At 43.4% G+C, this 13,205-nt stretch overlaps 1 protein-coding gene across 1 annotated transcript in view; it reads left to right on the plus strand.

Moving 5' to 3' along the window:
• The window catches only part of MYO10 (myosin X), a 259,863-nt gene that overhangs the window by 51,604 nt on the left and 195,054 nt on the right, over positions 1–13,205 (plus strand). Inside the window, exon 2 of the mRNA XM_061393844.1 lies at positions 5,244–5,342. Coding sequence (XP_061249828.1) covers positions 5,244–5,342 — 99 coding nt within the window. The remainder of the gene's footprint in view (positions 1–5,243; positions 5,343–13,205) is intronic.

The raw sequence follows: 13,205 nt of genomic DNA on the forward strand, positions 1-13,205 counted from the left end.
ACAAGTGATTTCTAGAATTCAGCTATTATGAATAATGCTGCTGTGAATATTAGCTTACAAGGCTTTTGAAAAACTTTGAGTAGGTAGATTTCTGGGAGTTGAATTGTTGGGACATATGGCAAGATTATATTCTGATTTTTAAGAAACTGCCAAACCGTTTTCCAAGGTGGGTATACCAGTTTATATCACCACCAGTTTTTCCACATTGTCACCAACCACTTGGTGTGGTCGGTCTTCTAGTACAGCCAGGAAGTCATTCCTTGGCAATGGAAAAATGCAATCTCTGTGAACCTAATTTTTAAAGAAATGGTATTACTTGTCTCCTTATCTTACAAGATTGCCCTCAAGTTCAAAGAGATGGGAATTTCTGGCCAAGTGCTTTATCTTGTAAAACTTTTAATGGTGATTGTGTGCAGAAAAGTTTTTTAGAAGTTGAATTTAACACATACCTGTCTCAGATGAAGATGAAAACGTCCAGAGTTTTAATAAAACGTGTTATTTTGTGATACAACTTGTTCCACCTGCTTTTAAAGGCATATTTTTACTCCAGCATATTTTACTCCCATATGCTAGGAGTTTTCTCCATATGCCTGCGTTGTACATTAAATTATCAGCCTGTTTAACAATGACAGAATATAATGGTTTGCATATGGTTGGGTGCATTTTTCTTCTCCACTCAAACTTGGATGTTCTGGTAAATGTCTGTCTGTGACTTCGTTTTCAAATGCCTGTGGGTGGCCTCTTTTCTGGACCAGGGTGTACGTGTTCTTTTCAAATCGAATGGAAGCAGAAAGTTTGAGGGCTGAGAGAAACCACCCAGAACAACCTATGTAAAAAATATCCATTGCACCAGTTTTACTTTGCAAGTCTGATTCTATGAAAATTGCCTGTTTAAACTTTTTCAGAGAACAAAGCGGGTGTTTTGAATGCATTTCCCTTCCTATCTGGGGAAGATACTGTTCAGGAAAACTGGTCAGGGGGCTCTGGGTTGAAAATCAGGGCTGGATTTTGTAAGATTTGTTTATCAGCAGCTCTTCACACCTGTTGAGAAAGACCTTTGGACTAAGGAAGTTGAACTGTGTTTTTCGTGTAGGCAGGACTGTGTCAACAAAGGGCTTGGTAATACTTTCAAATGAGAAGGTTCGAAAAGAGCTACAGCAAAACTCAAGTGAAAGAAACGGCACACTGTGTCGCCTCTGGGAGTCGGGAGGTTTATATTAATCCCGGTGACAATTTATATTAATTAAGTAATGTTTCATAACAGAATCTTAATTCATACAGATAGACAATTTTGAGACTTGGGAAACAGACATGAAATCCTTTTTGATCAAAGCAGTACAGGTGGTAGTCATAGCAAACAGAAAGCTTTGGACTCAGGATTCTGGGATGGAGGTCCACTGTGATTATTTATGGTTTTACCTAATGAGTAAAAGCTCTTGTGTTATGACCTTGAAAGTTTCCATTTGAGTGTGTGTTTGCGTGCTCAGTCGTGTCTGACTCTTTGTGATCCCATGGACTGTAGCCTACCAGGCTCCTCTGTCCATGGGATTTTCCAGGCAAGAATAGTGGAGTGGGTTGCCATTTCCTACTCCAGGGGATCTTCCCAACCCAGGGATTGAAGCAGAGTCTGCCAAGTCTCCTGCATTGGCAGGTGGATTCTTTACATGTAGGTATTTGAAAGCTTTCAGTGTTGCAGTGTCTTGACCTGTGAATTTTAAAAAGGCTGAAAAAGTAGTTAAGACACTTGGAAGTCTCTATCTAGAACATTACAAATACTGCCGTTTTGGTGTGAAATGGCATTTAAAAGAGCAGTCTTAGAGATGCCTGCAGTAAATGTTCTTCTTGGAAAACAGCCATTTGCTAATGAAGAAATCAGGACTGCCCAGCAGTTGTGTCCTTCTTTCTGGATGTTTTAGTTGTTTTCTGACCTACTAGTGCATTTTATTTATTCATGAATTACTTTAAGGAGACAAATAGTGTGATGTGTGAAAAGAGTATGGAATAAGAATTTGAGAAGATTTGAGACCTGGTTTGGTCACTAGCTTGTGACTTTAGATAAGGACTTAAGCTCTGAACTTGAGTTTCAGGGCAAGGATTCCTATCTTACCAAAGGTTAAGTTAGTATCAGTGTTATTGAGGCTCTTAGCACATGACTGGGACACCCTATTACTGGAAGCTACTGTTTATGCTAGTAATAATATAATTTAAAGCAGCATAAAGTGCTGAGTATACTTAGTTCACTTCGACATTGTTTATCCCCTTCTATCTCTCTCTGTGTTGAGATCAGTAGTAGTCCCTTACATGAGAAGTTAAATGTATAACCAATATATTTGACTATTTCATTTAACATCTCAAATTAAAACAATAAGCAGATCAATGAAATGAGGTTGAAAATTCTAGTAAAAGGAGCTTTAAGTGCTATTCTTGTATCAAATGATAATTTTGGTGTGTTTCCACTGTTTCATTTTTGTTGGAGTTGATGAAATTGAGCGGAGTAGAAATAATATGAATAATAAAGTGCAGCACATTGGGTATACATTGTCATAAAAGTAATTCTTTTTTTTTGAATTAGTTCAGTTTAGTTGCTCAGTCGTGTCTGACTCTTTGTGACCCTATGGACTGTGGCACACCAGGCCTCCCTGTTCATCACCAACTCCCAGAGTTTACCCAAACTCATGTCCATTGAGTCAGTGATGCCATCCAACCATCTCATCCTCTGTCGTCCCCTTCTCCCCCTGCCGTCAATCTTTCCCAGCATCAGAGTCTTTTCCAGTGAGTCAGCTCTTTGCATCAGGTGACCAAAGTATTGGAGTTTCAGCTTCAACATCAGTCCTTCCAGTGAATATTCAGGACTGATTTCCTTTAGGATGGACTGGTTGGATCTCCTGGCAGTCCACGGGACTCTCAAGAGTCTTCTCCAACACCACAGTTCAAAAGCATCAATTCTTCGGCACTCAGCCCTCTTCACAGTCCAACTCTCACATCCATACATGACTACTGGAAACATTTTAAGTAGTTTTTAATTGAAGTATAGTTGATGTAGATTACTGCGTTAGTTTCAGGTGTGCAGCTTAGTAGTTCAGTATTTTTGCAGATTATATGCCATTGTGGATTAATGGGTATGATGCATGATATGGATATAATTCCCTATGCTATAGAGTATATCCTTTTTGCTTATCTGTTTTATGTATAGTAATTTGTGTTTGTTAATCCCACACCCCTAATATGTCCCTCTTCCCTCCTTTTTCCCTTTGGTAACCACTAGTCTGTTTCCCATGCCTGTGAGTCTGTTTCTATTTTGCATATACGTTTGTTTGTATTATTTTTTTAGACTCCATATATAAGTGATATCATACAGTATTTGTCTTTCTCTGTCTGACTTATCTCACTAAACATAATGGCACCCCACTCCAGTACTCTTGCCTGGAAAATCCCCTGGACAGAGGAGCCTGGTGAGCTGTAGTCCATGGGGTTGCTAAGAGTCGGACACGACTGAGCGACTTCACTTTCACTTTTCACTTTCATGCATTGGAGAAGGCAATGGCACCCCACTCCAGTACTCTTGCCTGGAAAATCCCCTGGACAGAGGAGCCTGGTGAGCTGCAGTCCATGGGGTCGCTAAGAGTCGGACACGACTGAGCGACTTCACTTTCACTTTTCACTTTCATGCGTTGGAGAAGGAAATGGCAACCCACTCCAGTGTTCTTGCCTGGAGAATCCCAGGGACGGGGGAGCCTGCCGTCTATGGGGTCGCACAGAGTCGGACACGACTGAAGCGACTTAGCAGCAGCAGCAGCAATTAATCTAGATCCATCCACATTGCTGCAAATGGCAGTATTTCATTATTTTTTATGACCAAGTAATTTTCATGTATCTATACATCACATCTTCTTTATCCAGTTGTCTGATGGGCACTTGGGTTGCTTTCCTGTCTTGGCTATTGTAAATAGCGCTGCTGTGAACACTGAGGTGCATGTTTTGGAACTAATATTTTTTTCTTTTATGGATATATACTCAGGAGTGGAATTATTGGATTATGTGGTAGTTCCACTTTAGTTTTTTAAGGAAACTTCATACTGTTTGCATAGTGGCTGCACCAATTTACATTCCTATCACCATGTATAAGAATTGCCATAAAGGTAACTGTTTATAATTTGAATGACCAGTGAACACCCAGTAATTTCTGCAAACATTTTTATCACTTGTCCTTGAAAACAAATGGTTTTCATGTTGGGAAATCAAAGAAAGAGGAAATTCAGCATTGGAAAGCCAAGTATTTTGATTGTCATTTCATTTATCCAATGGGGAAGTAAAAAAAGAGAAATAAAATCGATGCCAAAACATTTTGCCCTAGGTTAAAACAGTAGGATCTGAAAGTTGGGCTGTAATTCCAAACTTTGGGGTGCATTTGTTATCTGGTGGAATCCTGCCAAAATTCATACCGGTGGGACTGGGTTGCAATACTTATTATAAAACGGAATCTCTCTCTTGGAGAGGTCAATGGACTTTATACAAGGAGGAAGTCAGTGCCCTCCAAGTGGGCCAGTGCTTGGGGCTTGGACTCGGGAAGTTGGAGCCTGAACGTCCTGTAGTGTTCTGAACTTGGGGCGAAGCAGTGTGGTGACCTGATTAAACTTGTAGTTTCTTCATATGAGACGCTGGGCAGGCTACCTCTGGATCTCCACTTCTCCATCTATACAGTGGGTAATGATGCTTGCCTCAAAGGGTGTGTGTGAATGAAACGAAATAATCCACAGAAATCAGTTGCATTTTAGTACAATTTTCTCCGTCCTTTCTTTTCGTCCTCTGTCTGGTGGGGCTCTCAGTCCCACTTGTACATACATAAGGCTGTGGGTATATGTGGGCTTCCCTGGTGGCTCAGATGGTAAAGAATCCACTGGCAATGCAGGAGACCTGGCTTCAGTCCCTGTGTCGGGAAGATCCCCTGGAGAAGGAAATGTCAACCCACTCCAGTATCCTTGCCTGGAATATCCCGTGGACAGAGGAGCCTAGAGGGCTACAGCCCATAGGGTTGCAGAGTCGGACACGACTGGTCAACTAACACACAAGGCTGTGGGTGATGCTTTCTTTGAAGATTCATTCCTTGCTTATTTGAGAAAGACATATGCTTTTCAAAAAGTGATTTTTAAGGAATTTAGTTAAGTATAGTAATTTTGTGGGTGGTGTTTTGCCACAAAGTGCAGTTCCAACACATAGTTATATTCTGTCTGTTTTATTTACAGGGAACACGGGTCTGGCTGAGAGAAAACGGCCAGCATTTCCCCAGTACCGTAAACTCCTGCGCGGAGGGCGTTGTGGTGTTCCAGACGGACTATGGTCAGGTGAGCAGAGAGCCTGCAGCTTCGTACCAGCTGTGTTCGCTTCCTCGGGGGGCCCTGAGTGAGGGCACGTGTGTTCATTCCCCGCTCCCCACCCATCATGCCCTAGGCATCTTTTCTCAGTGATGAAACAGAATCCTAAAAGGAATGTGTGATGCACACCTCGAGTGTGTGAGAGACACAGTAAAAAAAATTCTCCCAAATGGAACGCAAAGTGTTCCAACCAGGACAGGACAGAGGAACACTGCACGTGGCTGGTTTCCTTCCTGGGGATCAGGACGAAGCAGAAGTATAGGGTGGTAATTGGTTTCACGGCGACCTTCCCTTCAAGTTTGTAAACTTGCCTCGTGTTGGGAGTACTGGTCTGCCAGTGAGACTGTAGCGGTGACCTGGTCCCTATAAAGACAGGATGGAGCAAACCACGTCTCCTGAGCCTCCTTATCCTCCTTGTGAAGCAACTGAAGAAGCTCCTCTGTCTGTAGGAACCACTGCTCCAGGGTGCCCATTCTTCAGTGTAAAACAAGTGAAAATGACTGAGAATGAATTCTTGAATCTACCAACTGGCCCATTGATTGTATTTGGACAGTTGAAAAGGAGCCTAGCTTCTCCATTTTATAAGGAAACCAATTTACAATAAAAAAAAAAAAATGAAGTCCAGGTGGTTCAGTGGTAAAGAATGGGCCTACCAATGCAGGAGACACAAGAGATGCGAGTTGGATCCCTGGGTCAGGAATATCCCCTGGAGGAGGAAATGGCAACTTGTTCCGGTTTTCTTGTCTGGGAAATCCCATGGACAGAGGAGCCTGGTGGGCGACAGTCCATGGGGTCATAAAGAATCAGACATGACTGAATGACTGAGCGCACACACAGACACATATATAGTTAATTTACAATGTTGTGTTTCAGGTATACAGCAAAGTGATTCGGTTATATGTGAATACATACATATATATATTTCAAATTCTTTTCCCTTATAGATTATTAGCAGGTATTGAATACAGTTCCATGTCTTATACAGTATGTGCTTATTGTTTATTTATTTTTTTTTATTGTTTATTTTAAATATAGTAGTTTGTATCTGTTAATCCCGAAGGAAACCAATTTTAATGTTATATGTGGGTCCCTCCTTCAGAGACACATTAAAATTTAAGACAAAGAAACGAAAGGAAGTTGTGTGCCAGTATTTAAAATTCATAGGTTCTGAATTTGTTTGCGAGTTGCTTTGAGAACAGACGCTTCAAGGTTAGGGTTGTGTAGTATGCGGCTGATGGGCCACTTGGCTATCGAGACCTTGAGCAGAGATGAGCCTCTTGGTCGTACACTCCTCATTTCTTGGCTTGATAAGCAGTGATGTTTCTGGCCTGTTTCACAGTTTCTCAGTTCCTTTTTCATCTGAGCATCTTGAATGTTCTTCAGGATTTATCTGGTGGTGACAATACAGGTGTGATATGCAGATACAGAGTAGGGGTGGTGGGTGCAGGGAGAGGGGGCTGAAGAGACCACCTGTCTTACAGCCACCGCTGCACAGTCTGGGCTCTTTCTCATCACGTTCTCAGGTAGGGTGCTGTGATCTATAAACTAAGGACCAAGTGACCTGGCCAGCATTTTTGTGTCTTGCCTTCTCCCTTTCCCCAGATGAGAACTCAGCTCCTTTCAGTCCTTGTACATACTTCTCAAGATGATGTAAAAAGACAAAATAACATTTAAGCAGTGTATCTGACCTGACGGAGCTTACTGAAATTCTTTTTTTTCCAACTTACTTTTAATCCTAAAGATACTTTATTCCCTGCCACCTTTTTCCTCTTAAAAAAATTGTGATGCAAAGCACATAATGTCAAAACTCCCATTTGTTTCCCGTGGTTTCAACTAACCACGTTGAAGTGTACCGTTCAGTAGCTGTAAAGTGCATTCCCGTTGTTGGGCAGTAGGTCTCTTGAACTTTTTCCATCTTGTGATAATCTACTGAGACAGTGTATCCGACAAACGTATAATTCCCCCGTCCTTGGTAACCACCTTTCTACTCTTTATCTCTATGATTTTGATTCTTTTCAATTCTTATATGAGTGCAATCATATAGTTTTTGTCCTTTTTTGTTACTGGCTTGTTTGATTTAACGTAGCATCCTCAATATTCCAAAGATGCTCTTTATTCCTGTTGAACTACACTTTGCTCAGCAGAGGCTTCTCGCACAGCATTTCTAACAGCCTCTAAGCTTCCTGCCTATGTCATGTGGTCAGCAGTTGGGGACGTGTGACACTGTTGCCAGCTGGTTGATGGGTAGCCCTCAGCGTTGAAAGGGATGGTCAAGCCAGCAGTTTTGTTCCTTCTTGACTTATATTTATGGACCGTGGGTTTCAGAAAGAACTAAACCAGAAAAGTATATACTTAAACATGAAAGCGACTCCCAACCTGGGAATCTTCAATCGGTCATCAAATCCTTGGTCTTACGTTGCCTGCTCTGTCATTCCCAAGTATAACAACTGTAATTAACTTGGTGACCCATGTAGGAAATGGTTTGAAATATGAGGAAAGTGAGACAGGTTGGAAAGACGTGGATCCGACGTGGCTCGAGAGCTGGCAGTGGCCGAAAGACTGCTCGTTTCTTTTTCTTCTGACCTACTTCTTCCTACCCTGACAGCACAGTTTCACAGCAGAACATAACAGGCATAACCACCAAGGATTAGAAGATCTTTACCTGGTCCTGGTGCCCAGGCTGGACACACCCACTGTTTATCTGAACAGAGAATCAGGTCAGATACGGAGAGCACGGCCTTGTCCTGGTCAAACATGTGGTAACTTTTGCAGTACGGCCAATTTCAGACCAATCTGGTTATGTTATTATTAAGATATTGGTGTTTCAGAGGGAAAGGGAGGATGGGGAGTTATTTTATGGGTCCAGAGTTCTGGTTTCAGAAAATGAAAATGTTCTGAAGATGAACCATGGTGTTGGTCACGATGTGAATGTACTTACTGCCACTGAAAGGTACACTTAAAAGTGATTACAAAGAATTTGACACCCAAATCCTTTACAAAGAGCTTTTGTGAGGTGCCCTCTTTACTTTGAGAAATAAAGTATCATTTAGAAAAGACATTATTCAGCCTTGTATTAACTTAGTGCTGGTTTTTAAGTGCTTTCAAAGGTAACCCTTATGGCAGAAAGTGAAGAGGACCTAAAAAGCCTCTTGATGAAAGTGAAAGAGGAGAGTGAAAAAGTTGGCTTAAAGCTCAACATTCAGAAAACGAAGATCATGGCATCTGGTCCCATCACTTCATGGGAAATACATGGGGAAACAGTAGAAACAGTGTCAGACTTTATTTTTAGGGGCTCCAAAATCACTGCAGATGGTGATTGCAGCCATGAAATTAAAAGACGCTTACTCCTTGGAAGGAAAGTTATGACCAATCTAGATAGCATATTCAAAAGCAGAGACATTACTTTGCCAACAAAGATCCGTCTAGTCAAGGCTATGGTTTTTCCAGTGGTCATGTATGGATGTGAGAGTTGGACTGTGAAGAGGGCTGAGCGCCGAAGAATTGATGCTTTTGAACTGTGTTGTTGGAGACGACTCTTGAGAGTCCCTTGGACTGCAAGGAGATCCAACCAGTCCATCCTAAAGGAGACCAGTTCTGGGTGTTCATCGGAAGGACTGATGCTGAGGCTGAAACTCCAATACTTTGGCCACCTCACGTGAAGAGTTGACTCATTGGAAAAGACCCTGATGCTGGGAGGGATTGGGGGCAGGAGGAGAAGGGGACGACAGAGGATGAGATGGCTGAATGGCATCACCGACTCAATGCACATGAGTTTGGGTAGACTCTGGGAGTTGGTGATGGACAGGGAGGCCTGGCATGCTGTGATTCATGGGGTCGCAGAGTCGGACATGACTGAGCGACTGAACTGAACTGAAAGGTTGCCTAGGGCTTCTCTGGTGGCTCAGACAGTAAAGAATCGGCCTGCAATGAAAGAGGACCCAGGTTCGATCCCTGGGTTGGGAAGACTCCCCCGAGAGAAGGAAATGGCAACTCACTCCAGTATTCTTGCCTGGAGAATCCTATGGACAGAGGAGCCTGGCAGGCTAGTCCATGGGGTTGCAAAGAGCTGGACATGGCTGAGCAATTAACCCAAAGGTCACCTGGCTAAAAGAGAAAGAATGATAGAGAATGTTAGAAGGTTTGGCAATTATTCTTGGGATTAGACCCTCACAATTTTAAGTGTTGGCATGTTGTAAACAAGTCTTTTAAAGGTAATTAAAAGCAGTTTGCTTCCCTGGTGGCTCAGTGGTTAAGAATCCGCCTGCATCTGAGTCGGGAGGATCCCCTGGAGGAGGGCATGGCAACCCACTCCAGTACTCTTGCCTGGAGAACCCATAGACAGAGGAGCCTGGCGGGCTACAGTCCATGGGGTCGCAAAAGAGTCAGATGTGACTTAGCGACTAAACAACAACACAAGGGCAGTGTGGTTAGGGATCGCATCACGGATAAGCCACAGGACGGATGAAAGACATCAGCCATGCTATATCAGGAGAATGACTGCTTGTGGTTGGGAAATATTTTTATAGGGACAGAATCATATGCAGGTTTTTTAAAGTGCTGTACCGTCAACATCTTTAACCAAAGTGATGATGATGAATTCTAGAAACCTGTTAGGTGATTCAGCAAGGGGATCTGGTGATGACAGAAACACTGAGGTCTTAATGCGTGAGAAGAGGCTGAACAAAATTATCTCATGAAATGTGTGTGGAAGAGCGGATTATTTCTAAGTCAAGTCTCTATGTGAGATTAAAAGGCAATGTGCAACTAAATAAATCCTTCTATTATAAAAATTCAAAAAAAAAGATTACAATAGCAGATTTTATGTGAGTGTGTACATCTTATCACAAATGGGTCCCTAAAATGGGACCACAGGGCCATGGGGTACAGAGGAGTTTGTATTGTCTTTGGTGAGAGCCCTGAAGGGCCCGTTTTCTTTTTTCATTCAGCCTCTTAACGCAATCTGGAATTCCATCCCCTGACAAAATTTAAATAAATTTTAAATTAAAAAGATATCAGTGTTTGAGATCAAATGGTAATAGGTGAAAGCTATCTCATTTTCTGTATCTTTATTAACAATTTCAGTAAAATTTTTATGCTACCAAAATATGACCTCTCAGAATCCATGAACAGTTTTCAGACTGTTAGCTGAGTCTCCCTTTGGTTTAGATCAGTGTCTGGAGAATCCCATGGATGGAGGAGCCTTGTAGGCTGCAGTCCATGGGGTTGCGAAGAGTCGGACATGACTGAGCAACTTCACTTTTCACTTTTATGCATTGGAGAAGGAAATGGCAACCCACTCCAGTGTTCTTGCCTGGAGAATCCCAGGGATGAGGGAGCCTGGTGGGCTGCTGTCTATGGGGTCGCACAGAGTCAGACACGACTGAAGCGACTTAGCAGTAGCAACAGACGCAGCAGCAGTGCCTCTCAAACCTTACATACAGGAATCACCCGGGGGTCTTGTTTCTGATGCAGATTCTGGTTGGCGGGTCCGAGGGGGTGCGGGTTGGTGATGCTGAGAGTCTGCATTTCTCACCAGCTTCCTGGTGGTGGAGGTGCCGCTGGTCCGTGGTCCACATTTTGAGTGGATTTATGAAACATTGTGGCAAACTGCCTTAGGGTCTTCGCTTCTCCAGTGAGGAGTGGGACGTGCTCTTTCCTCCTACATCAAGGGTTTCCAACCTCTGGGTCATGGACTGGTACTGATTTGTGGCCTGTTAGAACCTGGGCCGAATGGCAGGTGAGTGGTGGGTGACTGAGTGACGCTTCATTTTTATTGACAACCACTCCCATGGCTTGCATTACTGCCTGAGCCTGTGTGTGTGTGTGTGTGTATGTGTGTGTGTGTATATATATCACTCGGTCCTGTCTGACCCTTTGTGACCCCATGGAGTATAGCCTACCAGGCTCCTCTGTCCATGGGATTTTCCTGGCAAGAATACTGGAATGAGTTGCTGTTTCCTTCTCCAGGGGATCCTCCCAACCCAGGGATCAAACGCGGGGTCTCCTGTGTTGCAGGCAAATTCTTCAGCCTCTGAGTCCCCAGGGAAGCCCCTTTTCCCTGTGTGCACCCCCTAATTCCAGCAGTTACTTCACCTGAAGTGTGGCCTGGGATTGTGCTGACTGCAGTGAAGTAATGCTCAGGTGGATTAAAGAGCAGTTTTCAAAATCCTGTTTTTGTGTTGGAAACCAAGCAGAGCCGCAAGTAACTAAAATCCTGAAATGGGGCGGGGCTATGGGGTAGGTCGGAGATAATACTATGTTGCTTTGGTAAGAGCCCTGAAGGGCCTTGTTTCTTCTTTCAGTCAGTCTTTTAAGATTTTGCACATGTGCTCAGCTGTTCTGTATTTTTTCCCCCCAGGGAGATAACTTTTATATTAATCTAAAATTCCATCCCAGGCCAAAGCTTAAACTACTGTAGGTTGGTCCCGGGAATACAGAGGACCAAAGCGTTCCCAGTTGACTCATAACTTATGTTATACTCACCGAGAAGTATTTGCAGATGGAAAAAGAAATGTGCGAGCGACATGCGAACACACTGTGTTGAAAAAATGCATAGTTGTGGCCTCGGGAGGAGGAAGCACGTGGGCAGGTCAGCACGTGTTCCAGTGAGCGATGACTTGTCTGTTTGCACAGCACGCCTTGGACAGAGATGTAGGAAAGAGCACCACGGTTCCCAGGTTCTGTAGGGAGCGGATCTGGCTATAGGATCGACTCTGGTGAAGAGGGTAGGATGGAAGCTGGCACTAAATGTGTGTCTTTTCCATAACGTTCACCAGGCATGCTGGGCAATCCAGGAAGCATCCTTTTGAAACAGTGTAGGATTGACTGATAACTTCTCGATTGGATTTTTCACTTTGAGAGTCAACTATTTTATGATCTGTCCTGAAAAGAGCCTAATTTGAAAGCTTTGAAATCGCTTAGAGTGGTAGCAGTGTACCTGATTGGATTTTAAGGGAAAATTCTTTAACTTGCCCCGGGCAACTTCAAGAGCTTATAACTGCAGCCATCCTGTTGGCTGTTTTGTCTGCCTTGTCCCTCTGTGGGTTTTTTTGAAATATTTTGCTGGCTGGGGAATTTGTCATTCCAGTCGACAAGTAAACGCCCTCCTCTGTGAAAGCGTTAGTCCTCTTTGAGACCCCATGGACTGTAGCCCGCCAGGCTCCTCTGCCCCTGGAATTCTCCAGGCAAGAATACTGGGGTGGGTTGCCATGCCCTCCTCTGTCCCCTTCGCTTATTTGCACCACGTCGGAACAGAGTGGGTTTTAAATGTTGTTCTTCTCATCTTATTAATTGACACAATGACCGTTAGACTGACTGGTACTTTCAAGTTGTACCACCTCCCTCAACCCCACCCAGATAGACTTCCTCAGGTCAGAGAGGAAACATCACCCGCATTATTAATAATCACATTTCCTGTTTAATGCTATCTGTAACCTCTTCGGGTTTGACTTTCGCTTTGACTTGTTGGAATTAATGCTTTGGGCCTCAGTTCACTTCAGTTGCTCAGTCAAGTCCGACTCTTTGCGACCCCATGGACTGCAGCACGCCAGGCCTCCCTGTCTATCACCAACTCCCAGAGTTTACCTAAACTCATCTCCATTGAGTTGGTGATGCCATCCAACAGTGGACATCACTGTGGGCCTAATTTTGTGAAATTTGATGATGAGTTAGTGTAGTGGTTTTTTTCCTTGCATTTTTTTTTTTTTGGTTATTTTTCATACAATTTCTGCTCTATGCAGCTGCTTTTCTTTGCTTTTTTTCACCCCTTCACTTTGCCCCCATTGGTGCCCTTTTGTGTCCCTTGAATGGCATGTGGATGTGGCAGCTTTGGGA

This window comes from Bos javanicus, chromosome 20 (assembly GCF_032452875.1).
Source record: "Bos javanicus breed banteng chromosome 20, ARS-OSU_banteng_1.0, whole genome shotgun sequence".
NCBI classification, from domain to species: Eukaryota; Metazoa; Chordata; class Mammalia; order Artiodactyla; family Bovidae; genus Bos; species Bos javanicus.